The sequence below is a fragment of the Barbus barbus genome (genome assembly GCF_936440315.1).
Source record: "Barbus barbus genome assembly, chromosome: 37".
NCBI lineage: Eukaryota > Metazoa > Chordata > Actinopteri > Cypriniformes > Cyprinidae > Barbus > Barbus barbus.
The window spans coordinates 27,127,238-27,152,184 of NC_136715.1; the positions used below are offsets into that span (position 1 = coordinate 27,127,238).

At 40.2% G+C, this 24,947-nt stretch overlaps 1 protein-coding gene across 8 annotated transcripts in view; it reads right to left on the reverse strand.

Annotated features, from left to right (window-relative positions):
- Positions 1–24,947, reverse strand: part of LOC306856995 (plasma membrane calcium-transporting ATPase 2-like) — a gene marked incomplete at both ends in the record, with an annotated part of 78,462 nt that overhangs the window by 38,847 nt on the left and 14,668 nt on the right. For all 8 annotated transcript variants that reach the window (XM_079396596.1, XM_079396595.1, XM_079396602.1 and 5 more), the window contains 2 exons: positions 2,894–3,151; positions 10,037–10,234. In XM_079396596.1, the coding sequence (XP_079252722.1) occupies positions 2,894–3,151; positions 10,037–10,234 (456 nt within the window). The remainder of the gene's footprint in view (positions 1–2,893; positions 3,152–10,036; positions 10,235–24,947) is intronic.

Genomic DNA, 24,947 nt, shown 5'->3' on the forward strand with positions numbered 1-24,947 from the left:
ACACAGACTAATGTTGATATCAATGATAAAACTAACAATATATTTTTTTAGAGCTACTGTTTATCAGTGGTGTCACAATAATGTCTTTAAAGATTCAAGAGATTCAAGATTTTTATTTGTCACATACAAATGAATGTAATCATTTCACATAAAATGAAATGATCTTCATTTTTCTTTAATGTCTTTAAATGATCTCCAATTTATATTGGCAAGGCGATGAAGTGATTAACAGGCTACTAGCTTTATGAGTGAACAGCAGGATAAAAAAACTCTGTCAATCAAATGTCTTAAAGTTCTATATTGAAGAATTATTTAGCTATTAACCAAACTGTACATGTATATTCATATTAGTGTTAGGGTTAGTATTCCTCATTAAAAGGGGGGAAATGTGATCATGTGCATGATATTCAAAGTGACCTAAAGCAAGCACACCTTAGTCTTTCTTTAGCTTAACTTGTTAAATCTAATGGTTAAGGGCAAAACTGTTTCTGAACACAGGCAGCCAGTCAGGAATGGAGCATATTTCAGAATCTAATCTCAAAAGCTCTGCATAGCGCCATTGTGCTCCTTTCAATAATCCCTTCAGTTTCTCCAAACAACAAGTCTGGATCAATATTGCTGTCTCCGAAGAATTCCAAAGTTGATCCTCTAAGATGGCACTTGTCAAGCATTTCGCAACAGAATCTCTCTCCAATATTTCTGAGTTTACAGCCCTAACTGAGTCAATATGAAAATGACAAGGCCTGCAGTATGTTGTGCTCAATAAGGCAACACTATATTGTAGGTGTTCCCCAGGGTTTGGTATTTGGCCCTTCTGTTGTTTTATGTATCAAGAGAATGTAATTTCGTTCAGAGCTAATTTTGCTTTCATTTTACATCTTTGCAAAGCAACATATCAACTCCCACACATATTCAAAAATAACGGTAAACCTGAGACTGCTAACCATCACTGTACTAGTCAAGGAGATGGAACCTCTCTTCCAGCCTGCCAAACGCTCTCACCCACAGGATCGCTCCATCACTGTCAACAGCTACATTATCTGCCTCCCACTTGTTCAGGAGATCCGAAATAATAACCGGAACCTCTCCAACACTGCAGAACCAGCACAGCCCTTTTGTTCGATAAAAAGTCTTGATCTGCTTCACCAACTCTCATAATCAAACTGTAATTAATGACACAGATCAGTCTTGCTTCCTTGCACAGCAATGATGTCCAGTCATGTGTAAAAGCTCTCTTGATAATGCACCACTTAATTAGTGGACTTCAGATTACATATGGGTGAACCTTCAATCTTGAAAAATTAACTTTAATAAATGTTATAATTTTTTTATTATCAAGATTTAAGGACAATGTGTATATGTAGATTAGAATGTATATGTATTTCTTAGAATGTTTTTAACCATTTTTCATCACCTTCATGTCTTCAATAAATCATTTAAATGGTTTTGTAGTTTGACATGAATTGTAGTTTAAACATTGTATGTACTGTAGTCTCTCAATATGAGCTCATAAAAGCTGTGAATGATGATTTAAAAAGATTGAGCTCAATACTATTTAAAATTTACGAGTTTAGCATGTAACACCACACAAAATGTTTTTTAAAAAATTATCCTAGAAGACAGAAACATTGAAGAATCACCCATATATACTGTACTATAACGGTTCAGACACACTCTCTCTGTTTAAATCTAGATTAAAGACACATCTCTTTAGCCAAGCATTCACATAATGCATCTTATAATGTTGTACTGCAGTTATATCTGATCAAATGTACATTATTATTATTCTTTAGCTTGGGTTGAACAAATCATTTTTGCTTAGATGGAACAGCAGCTACGCTAATTATGTCTCTATTTGTTTCTCTGTTGATTAACATCCCGTGGTAACTAGGAATTACAGAAGCTTCAGTCTGGATCCAACCCTTAAATGATCTGAGATGACCGAACACCTGAGAAAAGATGATGCCAACCCCTCAGAGGACCTCAGAGGATGCCAACGCTCAGACAACATACAGAATTACCAAATTTTGCCATAAGTTAAATATATTAAGGTTCTGCAATATATAAATATATTGTGGAAACTTAATTTCCTGTAGAGCTGCTTTGCAACGATTTGTATCGTAAAAAGCGCTATACAAATAAACTTGGACTTGAACTTGAAATACTATATACTATATATATTAGCTACTTCAGTCATTACAGTACTTGGGATAGTTTTAACATGGTAATATAAAATATGACAATGTTAATGTAGTTGGTTGTTAATGGAGTTCATGCTGCTGCTGCATAATAGGTGTACATAAACCATGTAGCAAATCTAACAAATAGGTGGAGCTGGGGGAGGTGGAGGATTTCGTAGGAACTCTGATAGTGTGCTGGAGGCCCAACTTTACACCTGGTATTAAGATGCATTGTTGTTGATCCGATCAAAAGTGGACAACACCAAAAGTTGCTGCTCTCCATATTGTTTTCTGTTGGCTCTTTTAACATTTGTGTGTAAATTTCATGAGCTTATTTTGCAACATTAGATCAAAAGATCAGAAAAGGCCCATGCATACACCCACTTATAGACTTATAAGAAATTAGACAAAAGAGCAGATTAAAACAGCAGATGTAAACGGGAATGAGTCTGCCTGGTATGCTTGTGATCTTATCGACAAAAACACATCTTAATACCAGTGTAAACAAGGCCTTACAGTCAACGCTAAACTAAGTATTTAAATATTGAGCTAGCCGATCACTGGCTGCAGAATCAGTGTAGGCCAATCAGCTTGTGCCATGTAGTGCCATGTGACTGCTAGCGGACTGCATGTAAAGGACCTATAACTCAGCCTGTGCCATCCAATTCTAAACACCTGATAAGTTTTAAAAAATAAAAAATGAGGACACATACCATACTTGATTTGTGCAATATCGCCAACCAGAATATCTGCTACAGGAAGTTGGATGACCTGCCCTCCTCGCACCACCTGGAATTTCTGTTCCTGTTCGATGCGGCTCTGTAAACCCCTGAACTGTTTCTCTTTGCTCCAGTCGTTGAAGGCCGTGACCAGAACAACACAGACCACTGAGAGTAAGATAGCAGCCCCTTCGATCCAACCGGCCTCCGCTTCCCCCTCGTCCTCCGCACCTGCATTCGTCGCCCCACAGGCTGCAGAAAGAGGAAGGCCAGTTTTAAACATGCTGATGGAAACAAATCCCGTTAACCATAACAAACAGCCATCAGAAGAAAGGGATACAATTCTGGTAGTCTATTAAAAATCAGCAAAGTAAATTTACAATTTTAAGCGAATAATTCCCAGACCAGACTTATTGTTAAAATGTGCACCTTGAAACACTTTTAAAGTGAAATATCCAGCGAGTGGTACCAAACATGCCTTCAGTTTTATCTGAAAGAGGTGGAGGTGAAATTAAAACTTGCAACCCTTTTACCCATGCTTTTGATAATAATAATAATTTTTGTTCTCATATAACGCTTTTGTTTGAATATTAAAATATTAAATCTTTTAAAGAGTTTCAGGCTCTAATTTGTACACTATTCATAGAAAGTGTCACTTCTCACATCACGTCTCTGCATATTTTTGCATTATAATGTAAAATGGAAAGCTAAAGGAGCCATTTCTGATAAACAAAATCACAAACAAAGACAGACACATAAAAACACACAAGACACATAAATTATTTTTCAAATAAAAAAAAAAAAATGTTTTGCTTAAAACATTAGGTTTATAAGGGCACAGGACGTACATATATTTGCTAATGATATTCCTGATAGATGATGGATCTGGTTAATGACATTTATTTTCATTAAGCTGAAATGTAAAGGCCACATTTTCATATTTACCAAAGTATTTTCACTTGGAGTGAATCACATGAATGTGATTAAATATGGCACTCCATGCAGAATATTGCACGAACACAATGATTCATAATAACTGTGATTACTGCGTATGCATTGAGCGCATTTTATATAACACCAGAATAATGTTAGATAAACACTGAAAAAGATTCTGACAAATCCCATATCTGAACTGGGTAACGTATTCACGGCTAAATAACTATAAACCACACACTGATGAAGAAATTCATCTAGAAATCAATCCGTTTTATGATGTACACACATTCAGGTCATGTCTAATTATTTCCAATGATTTTCTGCTGGAGTGATGTAGTGTGAGGGTTGCAGTGACTCCGCTGGGGGTCTGTCTGCAGCAGAGGCCAGTCCTGCTCCAGCTGTGCAGGAGAAAACAGCAGACGCATTGACTGCAAGCACAGGAACACCCTGATTGCTGGAAATCACTAGTACGCACTGTCCACTGAATACACCAGGACATACCGTCTGCTTCAGGAAAACTGCAAACACACACACTGTTTCCAACATTTGACATCTTGCACTTTTTGTTTGGCTGGCTCTCTTATTCTTCAGCAACTCTCCTTCGCACTCAAATCAATCAAGGTGAGAGTTTTTCTTCTGCTGGCTCTAAATGATAGCATGCTCCTCCTCCTGTCATTAGAAACGTCCCTACACTGGACTGATTTAAGGAATACATTAAAATAGTAAATGATCAGCCGCTACATCTTGGTGTCCACAGACTCGTCTCAGCACATCTCTACCGCCGCGCTGTTAGTGATCATTAAAAGTCCACTGCAGGTGTATAATGCATATTACCGTGTAATTTGCATACTAATGTTTTTGACAAATCCATGTGAGGAAAGCTGCAAGCTACTTAGAAAGTAATCAAGCTATCCTTAATTAACTACATTAAGCTTCTAAAGGGAACAATGTCACTATGAGCATAAAACACAGCAATACATCATTTAAGTAGACCTTTACAGCATTTCACTAAATCGTCTGCTATACATAAAGTAGATCTAAAATGCAAACTCTGTAAATTTAAATGTCAGAAAAAGAAAAGAAAAGTAGAGATCTGTAGTAGAGAGCATTTCGGAGCATGTTTGATGGATACTGTGGATTTTGTAAAACTATTTATTTATTTATTTTAAATACTTTCTGATTTTTATTGTTGTTTCTGTGTTTCAAGTGTGTCATTGAATTATTATTATTATTATTATCTTTATTTCTTTTATTTTTAAAGATACATTCCTCTCCTAACTAGCGTCAATGTAAATTACAGGTAGGTCATTTCTGTTAGTAGCTTGTAGTTTTTTCCACATACGTGCTATAGGAATGATGAAATGGAAATGAATAAATACTGAAATAAATACAGCAATACAATCATTGATATATATAAACAAATAAATGTAATGAATGGTTGCAAAAATAGAAAAATAAATGACCGACGAGTGAATATTGACATGACTTGTGACATGCCAAAAAAAGCTGTTTCTAGACTTTATTTTAATGATTCTAACACATTCATTTTAATTGAGTTGAATGTTTGTAATTTTCAAACTGATTTAGTCGTTTTTCTTTATACATACACCATTCCAAATGAACTAGAGAAGATAAAAGTGAAAAGTTTAAAGAAAATGTGATCAGAACTTCTAATAAAATTATACCAATCCATACATATCTTGAATTGGAAGAAGAAAATCAAAAGTTGAATGGTTTTGGAACAAGATGGGGTGTAATTTATGAGGTGATCTATCCCTTTAAATCATGTCCCCGCCTTCTGATGAATATTGCTGTGTGTGGGTTTCAGATGTCTATTTTTAGGCTGTGCAGTAAGGAATCTCTTGATGGCGGTGCATCTCTTTCATTGGACTTTCACACTGCTTCATTCTGTGCAGGATGTGTGGAGCTGTCCGCGGTGCTGAGCAACGTTAGATAACAGCTCGTGACTCTGACACTTCACCAAACCACACACACAGTTAGCGCTTATTTGATCAGAATTCTGTCAGAGTTAGACAAATACATGTTTCTGACCTATTTCTGGCATTCCGGTTTAAGCTCATTTGATAGTTCAGCATAATGATGATCACCAAAGAAAATCATTTTGAGTCTTTCCTTTTTAAACAACAAAAAAATAAATAAAAATAAGAAACTTAAGTTGTATAGTGTCTAAATGATTTTTTTTTTTTCTATATTATATTAACTATATATATATAGTTCCACCACATCCCAAAGATGCTCTATTGGGTTGAGATCTGGTGACTGTGGGGGCCATTTTAGTACAGTGAACTCATTGTCATGTTCAAGAAACCAATTTGAAATGATTCGAGCTTTGTGACATGGTGCATTATCCTGCTGGAAGTAGCCATCAGAGGATGGGTACATGGTGGTCATAAAGGGATGGACATGGTCAGAAACAATGCTCAGGTAGGCCGTGGCATTTAAACGATGCCCAATTGGCACTAAGGGGCCTAAAGTGTGCCAAGAAAACATCCCCCACACCATTACACCACCACCACCAGCCTGCACAGTGGTAACAAGGCATGATGGATCCATGTTCTCATTCTGTTTACGCCAAATTCTGACTCTACCATCTGAATGTCTCAACAGAAATCGAGACTCATCAGACCAGGCAACATTTTTCCAGTCTTCAACCGTCCAATTTTGGTGAGCTCGTGCAAATTGTAGCCTCTTTTTCCTATTTGTAGTGGAGATGAGTGGTACCCGGTGGGGTCTTCTGCTGTTGTAGCCCATCCGCCTCAAGGTTGTGTGTGTTGTGGCTTCACAAATGCTTTGCTGCATACCTCGGTTGTAACGAGTGGTTATTTCAGTCAAAGTTGCTCTTCTATCAGCTTGAATCAGTCGGCCCATTCTCCTCTGACCTCTAGCATCAACAAGGCATTTTCGCCCACAGGACTGCCGCATACTGGATGTTTTTCCCTTTTCACACCATTCTTTGTAAACCCTAGAAATGGTTGTGCGTGAAAATCCCAGTAACTGAGCAGATTGTGAAATACTCAGACCGGCCCGTCTGGGACCAACAACCATGCCACGCTCAAAATTGCTTAAATCACCTTTCTTTCCCATTCTGACATTCAGTTTGGAGTTCAGGAGATTGTCTTGACCAGGACCACACCCCTAAATGCATTGAAGCAACTGCCATGTGATTGGTTGATTAGATAATTGCATTAATGAGAAATTGAACAGGTGTTCCTAATAATCCTTTAGGTGAGTGTATATATAGTAAAAATATTTACATGTATATACATTTATATATTTATATTCTTATATTTTACATTATATGGAAATATATTTAATATATAAACATAAAATGTTTTTGTTAAATATATACATGCATGTGTTTGTATTTATATATACCTAATAAATACACACAATATACACACATATATTTGACCGTGGACCACAAAACCAGTCATAAGGGTCAAGTTTTCGACATTGAAAATTGAGATTTATCTAAAAGCTGAATAAATAATCTTTCCATTGGTGTATGGTTTGTTATGATCAGACAATATTTGTCTGAGATACAACTATTTGAAAATCTGGAATCTGAGGGAGCAAAAAAATCTAAATATTGAGAAAATCACCTTTAAAGTTGTTCAAATGAAGTTCTTAGCAATGCATATTACTAATCAGAAATTAAGTTTTGATGTATTTATAGTAGGAAATTTACAAAATATCTTTATGGAACATGATCTTTACTTTTTTTTTTTTTTTTTTTTTTTTATATTTATGAACTGCATGAAAAAACTCAGGTTTGGACCAGCCTGAGGTTTATGTGAACAAATGACCTTCGTGATGTATTTTAAGCGACAGATCCTTCTTGAGGTGTAATGTGCTGCTGCCAGCTCTTGGGCTGGAAAGTGAGAGTTTGCCTGCATCGATCTGTACAGTGCCTATGCCTCTCTTCATGCGGGAGCTGCAGCTTGAAGGTCTGTACGGGCATAATTCAGCCTGAACGGCAGCCATGTCTGGACACACGGAGCAGCAGTGCAATTCATCTTCCTTAAGAGACACAGACAGCGCCGTTCTCCATTAAAACAAGAACAAGTGTCACAAATCTCAGAATCAGTGGCAGGGTGGATGCCAGCGGAGCTCATGTTTGTGCGGACGCTTCATCTGCAGACTCTCTTCTCTATCGCCGCACTCTTACTGATCTTTAAAAGTCCACCGAAGATGTATTATGCATATTAACGTGAAATTTGCATAACAATGCTTATAATGAACCATGTGAGGGAAACTTTAAGCTTCTTAGAAAGTAATTAAGCTACAGAATGTAGTTAACTGCATGAAGTTTCTCAAGGGAACAATTTCATTATAAACATATAAAACACTATAATAGAATTAGTCATTTAAGCAGAGCTTTCCTGGTTCAGGAACTAGTCCAAAACAGCAGCAGCATTTCATTTAAGTGTTCTTATCAAAAAAGAAGACCTAAAATGCAAACTTCATTTAAATGATCTGTCCAAACAAACCCACTGACTAGAATGAATTGTCCATTCCAGCACTATGATCATTTTCAATAAAAGATAATTTTCCATTCCTGGAGTAATTGAATCCTTGAGCATTATAGTGATTGATAATGCTTGCTCAGCATTATGCTGCCTTAATGTTTTTGAGTTCCATGCACATTTTATGGCCCAGTGGCTTGATGTATGGCCTTCACCTAAAGGTTATTCTTCCAGTGCACGCTTCATTAAGTCTAGAGACCTGGAAAGCGTTCTTTCACTGGATTCCCTCACTCTGAATGCACAGTCATGCTCGCTGACAAGAGCTGCTTGAGCACCGCTTCAACCATCAGATGTCCAGCAATCAAAACAGGTTTGCATATTATATATATAACTTATATATTATACACTCTTAAAAATAAAGGTGCTTAAAATGTTCTTCACAGCGATGCCATAGGAAGAAGCATTCAGTCAAAGGTTCTCTTTCTTACCTTTTTAAAATCTGAAGAACCTTCTTCCGCCACAAAGAAGCTTTTGTCAAACAGAAAGGTTCTTCAGATGTTAAAGGTTCTTTATGGAACTATTTAGACAAAAAGGTTCTTCTTTGGCATCGTGAAGCACCTTTATTTTTAAGAGTGTAATAGTAAACTGTAACTGTTACCTCAACGAGCTATTTTAATCTGATTAAATGTATAAAATGAGTTTTGTTGGTATAGTATTTAGGTGTATATAGTGATGGATTCAGTTAATTCAGATGCTACCACTTTTAGATTACCATTTTTAGTGTATATGGACACTTCAGCCACGCTTAAAAATGTCTGAAACTCAATGCATGTAAAATCATTTATAGTGAAGATAGATGCACAAACACACATTTCATCAAAACCTCAAACAAAAAAGTAGTTTGCACTGTTTCAAATAGCTGCTCTGATATTGTGGTAGTGTGTATTTCAGGTAACTCTGTTTCTAAACAGCAGCACGTCAAAACTAAACTAACTGCTGTTGATTGTTTTACAAGTCAGACAGACACTTTTCTCGGTACTTGGCCAGAATAAGATGCCATGAGCACCAGATTTTGTGCCCAGAGGGAATGTTTGGGAATTGACATCCATTATAAACCACCTCGACATCAGTTGGTTAGAAGTCAATGTAAAAATGGCTCAGTCAGTGAAGTTAGACGTGAGAAAAGCTTGTGCAGTGTTTGAGTGCAAACCACTGGTTTGGTATGTGTGCAATATAACGTAATACAAAATGTGGCTGACGTGACAACATACATTTTGGGGCAACTGTGAACTTATGCAGTAACATAAGTATTACATCAAACTTCTGCAGCATACATGTACCTACAGTACAAAAGCAGCTGTTAAACTACTGGTTAATATGAACTAACCTCAACATTAAAGTGACATGTTCTGTCTATAAATTCTGACTAAAAGAAGATATTTTTCTATTTATTTTCAGACCCCATTGACTCTCACTGCATGGATGAAAAGCACTGGGATGTTTTTCACATCGAACAGAACACATAAAGCCATATAGGTTTAGAGCAACAATAAAGGAGGATAACTGGATTGCGGGGGCCTAGAAAACCCTGTGGGGCCTTGGTTACATTTATAAATTAATAAGAAGTGCACATCTATATATAGGCCTATATATTTATTTGCAAATCATTTGTTGTAGAATAGGAGAAGTCTATGACAGCTTCAAAGATACTCACACTCGCTGCCCTCTCCAGGCGGCTGATAAAAGGACAGTCCCAGAGAGATCAGCGCTGCAATCTCCAGGATAATGAGGGTCACATCTTGTAATGCTTCCCACACTAACTGTAAAAAAGTTTTTGGCTTCTTTGGAGGTATAAGATTTTGCCCGAAGACTTCTTTTCTTTTATCTAGATCTGTGGCAACTCCATCCAAACCTGTGGGGAAAAAAGCAAAGACAAACGTTACAAATCAGCAGGAAACATGAGAAGAGCAGCTTCACATACAGTCCGTCTGATACCGGCGTGGCTCTCAGTGTGAATGAGGTCAAAGGGTCACTTGTAACCATGGCAACAGGGCATCTGACCTGTTGGCCCCTGCTGGTTGACACTGTGACTACAACACTCCTAAAATGCAGTTTTCTCTTCTGATGCTCGCTTGAGTGTGGCGAAATCAAATTCTCGCAAGAAACACGTATATTGCTAAAATGTTGTTTTATTATACACAGTTCAAAGTGTAGAACATCAGACTAACTAAATTTATTATACTATATAACAATAATATACAGTTGCATGCGAAAGTTTGGGAACCCCTTGCAGAATCTGTGAAAATGTGAATATTTTTAACAAAATAAGAGATCATGCAAAATGCATGTTATTTTTTAATTAGTACTGTCCTGAGTAAGATATTTTCCATAAAAGATGTTTACATATAGTCCACAAGACAAAAAAGGCAGTGGCTATTTGCACTAAGTGCAAATAGCATATATTTTTTAGTGACAGATGCTATTTACACTAAGTGCAAATAGCGATGGATTCTATTTACACTGTTAAAATAGTAAGATTTTCTGCTATTTATACTACTTATTGCAAATAGTGGCAATTATCTGCACCTCAGTATTGTAGTACATTATAAAACAGTACGCAATAATAACGTACTGAGTGTAAATTATCATTTTAATTCAAATTTATTAAATGGATGCCACCTTATTGGGACAATAAAGCCCTCCCTACATTTACCCTAATACTTTATTTTCAACTTTTTGATCATTTCCTTCATTTTTATTGAAAATAAATGCCTTTCTGATGCGATATGAGATTTGAAAAGGGAGAAAAAAATGTTTGGCAAAAGGTGGGCTTGAACTCGGGTCGATCGCTTCAAAAAGCATGCGCCTTACCATCTAACCCAATCACACGTTAGTGGGCGGAGTTAGTGTAAATAGCCTTTGCCAACAAGATGAGCTATTTGCACTTAGTGTAAATAGACACTCAGGACAAAAAAATAGCTGAAATTATTAAAATAACCCCATTCAAAAGTTTGGGAACCCTTGGTTCTTAATACTGTGTGTGGTTACCTGGATGATCTACGATGTTTTGTGATGGTTATTCATGAGTCCCTTGTTTGTTCTGAACAATTAAACTGAGCACTGTTCTTCAGAAAAAGTGTTCTTTTCACACTGAGGATGATTGAGGGACTCAAACACAACAATTAAAAAAGGTTCAAACATTCACTGATGCTCCAGAAGGAAACACGATGCATTAAGAGCCGGGGGTGAAAACTTTTGAACAGAATGAAGATGTCCAAATTTTTCTTATTTTGTAGAAATATATATTTTTTTTCCATTTAGTTCTGCCCTTCGGAAGCAACAGAAGCTACTTGCATGTTTCCTGGAAGACAAATTAAGTACAATTTACCTTGATCTTCAAATTCAAAAAGTTTTCACCCCCGGCTCTTAATGCATCGTGTTTCCTTCAGGAGCATCAGTGGATGTTTGAACCTTTTTTAATTGTTGTGTTTGAGTCCCTCAATCATCCTCAGCGTGAAAAAATGGATCTCAAAATCATACAGTTACTGCTGGAAAGGGTTCAAATATGCAAAAGATGCTGGAAAACTGAAGATTCTGCAGGACCTGGAGGATTTATCTGAAGAACAGTGCTCAGTTTAACTGTTCAGAACAAACAAGGGACTCATGAACAACCATCACAAAACAAAAAAACAGTCGTAGATCATCCAGGTAACCACACACAGTATTAAGAACCAAGGGTTCCCAAACTTTTGAATGGGGTTATTTTAATAATTTCAGCTATTTTTTTTGTCTTGTGGACTATATGTAAACATCTTTTATGGAAAATATCTTACTCAGGACAGTACTAAATAAAAATAACATGCATTTTGTATGATCTCTCTTATTTTGGTAAAATTATCCACATTTTCACAGATTCTGCAAGGGGTTCCCAAACTTTCGCATGCAACTGTAATACAGTGTATTTATACAATATGCGATTGGCGCACTAAATTGAAATGTCATATACGTAAAGTGCATTTTATATTGGTCAAATTGATAATCATCTTGTTTTTGCATTGAAAAAATAGCACATGAAAATATGATGCCTATTTTAAAAAGACATCATAATAAACATCAAGGTCTTCTGAAAAGTAAAATAAGCTAAATAAACTAAATACTAACTAACAAAAAAAGCCTAAAAATGATTATATTGAACTAAAATATATTAACTCTTTCGCCTCCAAACACAGAATTATCTGGGTTTCTGTATTTTCCCTGTTATATGCTAGGGGGCGCTATTATGCATCTCCTGAACGAGTCTAGAAAGTGCCGATCAAAAACACAGACGAGGAAGACGCAGAAACCAGCAATCTCATATGTAAGCATATGCACATGAAAAATAATGCGATCATCAACACTAACTGCATATAAATGAAAACTGCCTAATGTTAACGAGTGAAATGTCGATCTATAAAGTGTTAAAGGCCTGTGCAAGCTTTGAGATACTGATGGAAGACATCTACTGCATCTTTGCTTTGATAATATTACTGAATATGATCCAGATATTTGTCAAAAATGCGATTTCCTCAGCTTTTTGCTCAAAATGTTGCTGTTTTACTGAAACCTACCTACACTCAAATGTTGATAAAAAAAAAAAAAAAATGCTTGAACGTAGAATAAAACTGATTTAAAAAAAAAAAAATTAAGTAGAGGGTCTGATCTTTATTTTGATGTATTACATGTTCAGATATTCATACAACAAAATATTCTGGGGGCCAAGACATTTTAGTGAAAATCAGCAAAAACACTGGCGGGCTGGCAACGTTTTTTCAAAAACGCTGGCAGGGAAAGCGTTAAGTATGGTATATAGTCTTTATAATAAAAAACAACTTTTTTTCTGTGTACGAGTTCTTTGTCTTTCCCATAAGATTTTTTTTTTTTCATTTTATTAATATTAAATAAAAAAAACGTATATACTGTAAAAAAGAATAAGTTAGCTTGTAACAAATTAAATTATTTTTATTTAGTTAGTTTTTATTTAGTGTGGAACTGACTACTGATGACCAAGTCTGATGAGCGTCTCAGTCCCCATGCAGCATCAGTTCAGAGATGTAACGTCTCTCTTCGCTGCGGCAGAAAAAGGCTTTACATCCAGTGCCCACGAATGGAAAATGAGCAATCCATCTCTCTGTGTAATATTTGGCCCTCATGTCACCCACAGTCTCCAATTACCCTGCTGACTCACAGCACAGGCTGATCTACACGCTTACATAAAGCCCTTCTGCATTATCACTCAGAGCAGCAGCGCAGCTTCACAGACGCACACTAGTCAGGGAGCTGCCTCGGCAACTAGTCAACTGATCTGAAGCAAGTTCTGTATAATTAGACTGCTTTCAGTTCTCCAAACTCTGACAAGATGCAGTTCGTAAAGCACTACACGTAATACACTACACGACTTTTACAATCTGAACAGATTTTTAAACACCAGGCAACATACACTAAACGACTGAGGATCAAACACTACCAGACTTTAAAATCGCTTCAATCATAACAAACTCAGGCAGGAACTGTGCCGTGTTGCTAGGAGACACATGACAAATGAAAACAATATGGGCCTCATTTACGAAACGAACGTACGACAGAAAATTGGCCGTATGGTCGTTTCTACGCAAAACTTGGAATTGATCAATATGGACGTGAGTGGTGGCTTCGATCAAATCTGATGTATGGTCTCAGCAAGTTTTTGAGTTACCCGACCTTGCATGCAGCATAGTAAATCTGCTGGAGAATTGTATAATACCGGCATTTTGTTCATTTCGATTATTTTCCTGAATGACAACCGATGCTCATTAGTCGATCGGTAACCAGTAGATTAGAATATTTTTTGACCATGAGGAGTCACACATTGTTGCATCATGCACCTGCAGCGCTTCTGTGCACGGAGAAAAACTGAAATTAAGTCTACAAAAGGAATCAAATAATTAGGACTACACAAAATATATTCCTATAGGCTACGCTCCTTTTTGTGACACTCTTAATGCATTTTATTTCTTTATATTTTTGTTTGATTAAACCCATCTGATCGCACAGGCGCCTCACATGCACACAAACAACATTAGTTCTAGCGTTGCTTGACATTTGAGCTATTCATCATCAAACTAAAACGCAGTCAACCAAATATAAAAGTTACACTGTTTATTTTAAAAGGTCCTCTGTGAAATCAGTGTGCAGTGCCAAACAAACATTTTTACACATGTGAAGGATTTTACGCGGATATTGGAACATAAATTAAATATAAAATCATGTTTAGGCTACATAATAAATAATACTTTAACAACCAAATAATACAAATATGGCAAAAATGTAAACATTTGGATTCTGGTTGAATGAGAGAGGCTCATGAGCACACTGACGTTTCAGCTTCGCTTGACGTTTGTGTGCTGTTTATAATAAAAGCCACTAGCTTATAGTGTGATTGTTTTATATTACAGTTTAATATATAAATTATAGCAGCTTTTTTTGTTATTCTTGTTCTGTAATATCGTTAAATGTAAAGTGTTGTTGCGGAGTGAAAGGAACTAAATGTGACCCTGGACCACAAAACCAGTCTTAAGTGTCAATTTTCTGAAATTGAGATTTATGCATCATCTGAATACTGAAAGCTAATCTTTCCATTGATGTATGGTTTGTTATGATCAGACAATATTTGTCTGAGATACAACTATTTGAAAATCTGGAATCTGAGGGAGCAAAAAAATCTAAATATTGAGAAAATCTCCTTTAAAGTTGTTCAAATTAAGTTCTTAGTAATGCATATTACTAATCAAAAATTAAGTTTTGATATATTTACGGTAGGAAATTTACAAAATATCTTCATGGAACATGATCTTAATATCCTAATGATTTTTGGCATAAAAGAGAAATGTATAATTTTGATTCATACAATGTATTGTTGTCTATTGCTACAGATATACCTGTGCTACTCATGACTGCTTTTGTGCTCCAGGCTCACATATCGGCTAAATAATGTTTATGTTTGTAAAGGTTTCCTTATATTTACCAGTATTTAATATACATAAAAAATAATAATGTAATTGTTTGCAGTTACAAGGTTAACGGGTGTTTTTGGAGTAAGATCGGTTTCGCTTTCATGAGATTACTTCCTCTTTTTGACCGGGTTTTGTTTCTCCGTGTCCCAAACTTTAGGGGCAAGGTTTCTAAACCGTTTCTAAAAAAATCAAACAAGTTTGATCTCCTCCGGCTGGATGGACTCAGATTCTGAAGCTGAAAGCATGTAGCGTATTCCAGCCATTTGCTGCTTACAAAAGACATTTTTGTTTTACAGTTTTCACAAAAATATTAAGCAGCACAACTGTTTTCTTTGTAAAAAAAATAAATAAAATAAAAATTAAATAATATGTTGTGCTCACAAATGAACAATTTGTTCCTAAATATGTTTATTTTTTCCAATTTTAGTAAACTTGTGCCCACAGATTAAGAATTTATTCCTTCATTTTATTAAATCATGGCCACATAAGAATTAGTTTTGTCTGATTATTTTCAATAGTTGTTCATATTAATAATAAGAAGAAATGACTCTTGAGGAGATATTTAGCATATTAGAATTAGAACTGCAGTAATGTAATCAGGCTGAAAATTAAGTAAAAATGTTTAATAAATTACATTTTACAATATATTCACATAGAAAACAGTTATTTAAAAAAAAATGATAAAATTGATAGCCTTGATAATCAGGAGATGATCAGATTTCTTTCAAAAACATTAACAAATTCTAACCACCCCCAAACTAGGGACACTAGGACTGGGAATCATGGGGAATTCCTTCATAACGTGTTTGAGATGCTTTACCAACAGAGGAATCAAGCAGAAAAAGGTCAACCAGTATGCACTATGATATTGGAAAGACATACATAACTTTGATAAAAATGCAACTGACAAGAATAAAAAAGTAATGGCATTTGGTGAGAAATCAAAGTACAATGAGCTGGGAAAACTCAAAAACCCTGTGCGATCCAGTCTTAAAGTCTGGCGTGTGGAAGCAGGATCTTCAGAAAGCTTGAGTGATCAGTGATCAGACTGGAGCTGTGGCGGATCTCCACACTTGTTCAGGAGCTCGGCTCTGAGCTGGCAGCGGCAGCTGGACAAACCTGATGGGCTTGTTTTCCAGGGTCCATGATGAACAGGGTTTGTTCAGTCGGTTTGTGGATCCAGCTGTGCTGCGCTGATTCAGAGTCTGGCCCGCTGTCAGCGGCAGCTGCCCTCGCTCTGTGACCGCGTGTGTCTCTGTTACTGAACGCTGCTCTATCAGCTGTCATACACTCCGACACACACAATATCAGCAGTGTCCTTACACTGAAGTGTGCTAAGCTACAAGCTAATGGAACAGGTAGAATTTAAGATTTAAGATATTTAAGCAAAATATCAGTTAACCAAGTAAATTAACAAAAAAAAAAAAAAAAAAAAACAAGAGGGAAGTATCTTCATGATCCTTCAGAAATCATTCTAATATGCTGATTTGCTGCTCAAGAAACATTTCTGATTATTACCAATGTTCAGTATTTTTGTGGAAACTGTGATACATTTTCATGTGATACAGTCATAAGGGTATGAAAATCTGGAATCTGAGGGTGGAAAAAATCTAAATATTAAGAAAATCTCCTTTAAAGTTGATCAAATGAAGTTCTTAGCAATGCATATTACTGATCAAAAATTAAGTTTTGATATATTTATGGTAGGAAATTTACAAAATATCTTCATGGAGCATGATCTTAACTTTCATACAAGAACAATGTATAATTTTGAGCCATAGAGTGTATTGTTGTTTATTGCTACAAATATACCTGTGCTACCGATGACTGCTTTTGTGCTGCAGGGACACATAAAGTTAAAAAAGAACAGCATTTATTTGAAATAGAATCTTTTGTAACATTATGAATGTCGTTACTGGCACTTTTGATCAATTTAATGCATCTTCGCTGAATAAAAAAAATAAAATAAAAAATCTTACTGACCAGGCCCGGTTCTTAAGAGCTATAGATGGGAGGGCCGGCAGATATCCTGGGTGGGCATTGTTTTTGGGTGGGGGGGTTTATTGCAGGGGGATACAGTTTAGATATTTATACTGTAGATATTATATACACTGATAAAAGAGCAATACCATGCACTTTCACTACAAAAACTTTTGTTAGTAAAAAAGAAAAGTGGTTATTTTTTCACACTGGTGATTTTTTTTACAACTAACTTTTTAATTTATACCAAACAAGGTCATATTCATGTCTAGAACATTGGGGGGACCAATCGTTTGGAGGAAAATAGAAAGACCAGACCCCAGGGTAATGGTATTTATTTAAAGAAACTAAATAAATAAAGGATGTAAATTGAGAATAAATTAAAAGAAGAAAAAAGAACAGTAAAAGAACAAGAACAAGAATAAGAATCTTTGTTAAGTAATCAATCTGAACTGCAAATAATATTTTTATTTTAAAATATGCACCCATTCAATTTTAGTTGTATTGTTGAAAACGCAAAACAAAAAAATTATCAATTATGAATGACATGAATCACGTAAATGACAGACCTACTTTCAATTCAAAACAGCGGAATTTGACCCAAAAAAGTTGAATAGTTTGCATCACTGGATGTTGTTGGTCGTTTACATCATAGAAGGGGAACGCTACGTTACAGTCGAGCCGACTGTTGCTATAGTAACGAACTCAACTTTCATCACACAAGCTCTTATTTCAGTGTTGTTTACTTTCAGTTTCCATTCTTCCATTCAGTATTAACAGCAAGTCAAAAGGAGTAAGCTTTCAACTGAACTGTACAGCCTACATGCATTTTAGACGCTTATATTATGTTCTTGCCCCATCCATGCAACGAATGCACGTTATTGAATGAGCGGGTTTTTTAGAAAGTTAATTCAACTGCTCAGGTCATTTCAGTGGTAGGCTACGATACAAATTCATGTATTAAACTCCCCATAACTCGCAAACTCCCGTGATAGCGTGCAAATATTTCTGCTCATTTTCGCTCGTTGTCAGCCTCTGCTTTTCTGCAACAGACTGAAGCCTCCACGGGAATTCAGCGCGCCTTGCTTTCAGCTAATAAAAGAAAAATTCTGCAATTTTCTGGTGTTGTTTTATGACTGTTGGGGCAGTCTCCAGCTATATCTTAAACTTCTCAAAATACAGTCCACTTCAGATTGGTTTTAATCACTGCACAAAAAATATAATGCAAACTTTATCTAATTCTGATTGAGTAGCGTTGCTACTTTTAGTTCCAAATACTACAAATAGCACAAACACAACAAGTGCTGTGTTTTTAAGACACTGTGTCATGCCAAAAGAAGTGAACTGTCTATAAACACGTCTTCAGACCTCTGAATCCCACCTAGCTGTTTTTGAATGCAAGAATGTGACACCCACAAAATAATGTCAAAAATACATACTGGCGTTTCTTCATGTATGATATTTGACCTTGAGATTTTCCGCATAAATTTAAGGCGGTGATGCCAGCCGCTCCTGTGGTCGGAGGAAAAACATCCTTCAGCTGACTGCAGAATTATCATCAAACAAAATCGACACCGAGCTAAAGCAGCGAGAAATAAGATGGTGGCTGCTTCCATGGGAACACGAAGCAGAGCGGCCCAGAGAAAGCCAGAGACTGTATTTCAGAGAGAGCAAGAGAAGGAAGCAGTGTGTGACACGAGGAGGGGAAGGCGGCCGCTGGGAAACAATGCACAGGTTGCAAATAGCACAGTGTGCTAAAAATAAACTCATTACACATTCCATCTTAATTGAGAGTGTGTGTGTGTGTGTGTGTGTGTGTGTGTGTGGAGGGATCTCTGGAGCATCCGTCCCACCCGGCGTGAACGCTAGCCCAGCTCCTGTGATCGCCCGACCGCATGCATGTACTTCAGCGAACCCGGTCTCAGAGCACGCCTGTCATCACGTGATCAGGCCATTAAAGCTTTATTAAAAGGAACAGGAAGACAGCATGGGGAGATATAAATATGTTAGTGTTTCATGCGGTTTAGACTGCGAGTCATAAACACAGCCATTAGCAGGTGTCAGCAAATGGCTCAAACATGCTGCAGTGATAAAAACCACAGTCAGAAGACAATAAATCACTGCTTGTGCGACACAAATAGGTGCCTCATGCACTTCAGAGTCTTCAATTATTAGACTCTGAGAAAGCCTGTGAATGTAAAAGAGCACATAAATCTGTCAATCATGTTCATTGTTTATGCCTCTATTTATAGCTTTCCTTGAAAACAAAAACAAACTGTATACATATATATATACACACACACACACATATATATATATATATATATATATATATATATATATGTGACCCTGGAGCACAAAAGCAGTCTGAAGTCGCTGGGGTATATTTGTAGCAATAGACAACAATACATTGTATGGGTCAAAATGATCCATTTTGCTTTTATGCCAAAAATCATTAGGATATTGTAACAGCACGGCCAGGCTCCCCCGTCACTCAACTCCCAAGATCTGCCTCACCTGACTTCTAATCACGCACACCTGCACCTCGTCATCACCCTCATCACAGACACTTCATAAGCACTCACCCCAGCCACCACAGTTGTCCGATCTCGTTGCTACCTGCCGGACTCTACTCTGAAGCTCTCCAGTCGATGAGTATTACCTCTGATTATTTACCTTGTGTACTAACCTGCTGTTCTCCGTCCCGTCTTCCTCTCAGTCTTCAGACCCGTCTGTGTGTGATCATCTGTCTGGGATCCGACTCCTCTCCGGTCACGCTCCACCCGCCTGCTAGGCAGAAAGACCCGATTAGCACTATCACCCAACACCTGCAAGATTCACGACCAAGAAGCTACTCACCTTGTCTCACGATCACCAGCACCCAAGTCCTGTAAATAAAGACACATTATTGCACTTACCTTCTGAGTCCGTCTGCATCTGTGACAGAAGATCGGACCTAGACCGGTAACAACATGAGCACGCCTGATCCCTTCCAAGAGCTAGTCGACTTAGTGAAGAGGCTCCTCACACCAGCTACCACCTCTTCACCACCCCCCGTTCCACTGAATCCACCAGCCATCAGCTCTCCTTCTCCGGTAATGTTCGCCAGTCCCATGGCCAGACCAGCGCCCTACTCAGGTGAACCAGAAGAATGCAATGGTTTCATTTTGCAGTGTAATTTCACTATCGATCTTCACCCACAAATGTTCACCTCAGATAAATCCAAGATAGCGTTCATCATCTCCTCACTCACCGGTCCAGCGCTCAAGTGGGCAGAAACTATTATGTCTCAAGCTGGTCCCGCGACTCACTCCTTCTCCCAGTTTATGAGCCATTTTCGCGAAGTTTTCAGCCACTCACCAGGCGACTCCACAGTTGGCGAACAGCTGTATCGGCTGCGGCAGGGCTCTTTATCCACCCGTGAGTATTCCCTCAAGTTCCGTACCCTCGCGGCTGCGAGCGGATGGAACGAGCCCTCGCTTCTGACTGCCTTCCGCCAGGGCTTAAACCCCTCGGTGCGCTTACAACTTGCAGCTTACGATGACACTTTCGGCCTGGAGAAGTTTATCCAGCTGGCAGTACGCTGCTCTAACAGAATGCGAGCCTGCAGCCCTGAGTCCCACCAGACCAATAACCCCCGCACTACATCCACGCTGCCCTCGTCTGAAAGTAACCCACCTGAGCCTATGATCACTGATTCCTATCACCTCACTCCCGGAGAACGCCGAAGACGTCTACAAGGGGGTTTGTGCCTATATTGTGGAAGCAACTCTCACCTCATCCTGGATTGCCCTCTTCGTCCCTCACGGCTGACGGTGAGTGGACTCCGACCTACCTTCCCGAAGATGCAACCTCTTACCACTCAGGCTCAGCTAATCACCGATTCCTTTTCCCTGTCAGTCACCGTCCTCCTCGACACCGGCTCTTCGGGGAACTTCATCTCTGGTCTCCTCTGCAAGCAGCTCCAGCTCCAGACCATCAACACCGAGACAACTTACCAAATCGAAACCATAACAGGTAAAGCCCTTTCCCGTCGTCTGGTGAAACACTGTGTGGGGCCTTTACTACTACAAGTGGGCAGCCTGCATCAGGAAGAAATTCATTTGCTGGTGATAGAGGAGTCACGGGTGGACATCATCTTGGGTCTCCCCTGGTTCATTCAACATAACCCGACGTTGTCCTGGAGTACCGGTGAGGTTTTAAAATGGGGTAGTTGCTGTTTCCCAAGATGTTTCCCATCATTGCCGTCGCCCACCGCTGAGACCCAAGCTTCACTTCCCCTCTACTCCACCTCCATAGAGAGCCCTGTCGCCCAGCAGTCTGTCGACATCCCAGCCGAATACAGCCAATTTCAGGACGTCTTCTGCCCAAAAAGGGCTTCTCAGCTACCACCGCATCGGCCATGGGACTGTGCAATTGATCTGCTACCGGGTGAGTCAGTACCGCGGGGAAGGATTTATCCTTTGTCACTACCAGAGCAGAAGGCCATGGAGGAGTACATCGAGGAGGCATTGCGACAAGGTTACATCACACCATCTACCTCCCCTGCTGCGTCCAGCTTTTTCTTCGTGGCCAAGAAGGATGGTGGCCTTCGCCCATGCATCGACTACCGTAAGCTCAATGACATCACAGTCAAGTATCGGTACCCTCTTCCTCTTGTCCCTACGGCCCTGGAACAACTCCGCGGCGCAACTATCTTTACCAAGCTGGACCTCCGCAGCGCCTACAATCTCATTCGGATCCGAGAGGGAGACGAGTGGAAGACCGCTTTTGTCACGCCCACCGGCCACTATGAATATAGGGTTATGCCCTATGGACTCGTCAACGCTCCCTCGGTCTTCCAGGGATTCATGAATGAGGTGCTCCGGGAGTACCTCCATCGTTTCGTCATCGTCTATATTGACGATATTTTGATTTACTCCCGGAGCCTGGCCGAACACCGCCAACACGTTGCGGAGGTCCTTCAACAGCTGCGGAGGTTCCATCTCTACCTCAAGGCCGAAAAATGTACCTTTCACCAAACCCGCGTCCACTTCCTGGGCTATATTATAGAAAAGGGTGGTGTCCGCATGGACAGAAAGAAGGTGGAGGCCATCACCTCTTGGCCACAACCGGGTACCATCAAGGAACTGCAACGCTTTCTCGGGTTTTCAAATTTCTACCGTCGTTTCATTGCTCAGTACAGTACCATCACCAGCCCTCTCACAGACCTCCTCAAAGGGGGAACCAAAACTCTTGCATGGAACTCCAGCGCCACAACAGCTTTCCTGAACCTAAAGAAAGCCTTCACAACCGCACCACTCCTAGTTCACCCTGACCCGAATCTGCCATTCGTCGTGGAGGTAGATGCCTCCACCACAGGTGTTGGTGCGGTTTTGTCCCAGCAGCAGGGGACGCCTCCCAAGCTCCATCCATGTGCCTTCTTTTCCCGGAAACTCAGCCCGGCGGAGAGGAACTATGATATCGGGAATCGAGAATTGTTAGCTATCAAGCTCGCCCTGGAGGAATGGAGGCACTGGTTGGAAGGGGCCCTTCATCCCTTCCTGGTTCTGACGGACCACAAAAATCTTCAGTACTTGCGTGAGGCCAAACGGCTGAACCCCCGCCAAGCCAGATGGGCTCTATTCTTTACCCGGTTTAACTTCAAGATTTCCTATCGCCCAGGGCCCCGTAATTTGAAAGCAGACGCTCTCTCCCGAGTCCATGCCCCTGAGGAAGGTCCGGAGGAGCCAGAGGGCATTCTGCCGACGGAGATGTTAATCAGTCCCATCCAATGGTCCTCCCCACCAGTCGCCTCAGAGAACCCTCCTGCCAATCCGCCGGGCTGCCCTCCAGATCGCCAGTATGTACCTAGAACTCAACGAACCCCGCTCATCTTCTCGTCGCATACCTCCCTCGGTACTGGCCACCCCGGGGCCAACGCCACCCTCTCGCTGCTACAAGATCGCTTCTGGTGGCCCAATATGGCCAGGGACGTACGAAGGTTCGTTCAGGGCTGTCCGGACTGTGCCATCTCCAAAACCTCCCGTCATCTCCCCTCTGGCAAACTCGTTCCACTTCCCACACCTAACCGCCCGTGGTCACACCTAGGAGTGGATTTCATCACCGACCTGCCCGTCTCGGACACTTTCACCTGCATCCTTGTCATCATAGATCGATTTTCCAAGTTCTGCCGCCTAATCCCGCTCACAGGCCTACCCACGGCTCTTCAGACTGCCGAACTACTCTTCAATCATGTATTCCGCCACTATGGCATACCAGAAGATATTGTGTCCGATAGGGGACCCCAGTTCATATCACGTGTGTGGAAGGCCTTCTTCACTCTCCTAGGTGTGACCGTCAGCTTGACATCCGGCTACCATCCGCAGTCTAACGGACAGACTGAACGAAAAATTCAAGAAATCGGCCGTTTCCTAAGAACCTTCTGCCATAGCCACCAGAACTCTTGGAACCAGTTCTTGGGCTGGGCCGAGTACGCGCAGAACTCCCTACGCCAAAGCTCTACAGGTCTTACACCCTTCCAGTGCGTACTCGGCTACCAGCCCCCATTGTTCCCGTGGACGGGTATTCCCTCGGATGTTCCTGCAGTAGACCACTGGTTCCGGGAGAGCGAGAGGGTCTGGGACGCGGCACACCACCAGCTGCAGCAGGCAGTGCGCAGGCAGAAGATCCAAGCCGATGCCCGCCGCGCTGCCACACCCTCCTACCGCCCCGGACAAAAGGTATGGCTGTCCACTCGGGACATCCGCCTGCGCCTGCCTTGCCGGAAATTGAGTCCCAGATTCGTTGGCCCCTTTACCATCCTAGAGCAGATCAACCCAGTAACATACAAACTTCAACTACCCCCTCAGTATAAAATTCACCCTGTTTTTCACGTGTCCCTGCTAAAACCCTTCTACCCTTCTGTCTCCCCAGAGCCTGGTCCGGTCGAGGAACCCCCTCTCCCTCTCATCGTAGACGAAGGCGCCATCTACAGGGTGCGAGAGATCCTACATTCCCGGCGCCGTGGTGGCAGGTTGGAGTACCTTGTAGATTGGGAGGGCTATGGCCCCGAGGAGCGCTCTTGGGTACCCAGAGAGGATGTTCTCGATCCAACCCTTCTGTCGGACTTCCATGCCGCTCACCCGGAGCTCCCAGCCCCACGTGGTCGGGGTAGGCCACCACGACGCCGGGGTCGGCCTTCAGGAGCAGGCCGTGGAGAGGGGGGTACTGTAACAGCACGGCCAGGCTCCCCCGTCACTCAACTCCCAAGATCTGCCTCACCTGACTTCTAATCACGCACACCTGCACCTCGTCATCACCCTCATCACAGACACTTCATAAGCACTCACCCCAGCCACCACAGTTGTCCGATCTCGTTGCTACCTGCCGGACTCTACTCTGAAGCTCTCCAGTCGATGAGTATTACCTCTGATTATTTACCTTGTGTACTAACCTGCTGTTCTCCGTCCCGTCTTCCTCTCAGTCTTCAGACCCGTCTGTGTGTGATCATCTGTCTGGGATCCGACTCCTCTCCGGTCACGCTCCACCCGCCTGCTAGGCAGAAAGACCCGATTAGCACTATCACCCAACACCTGCAAGATTCACGACCAAGAAGCTACTCACCTTGTCTCACGA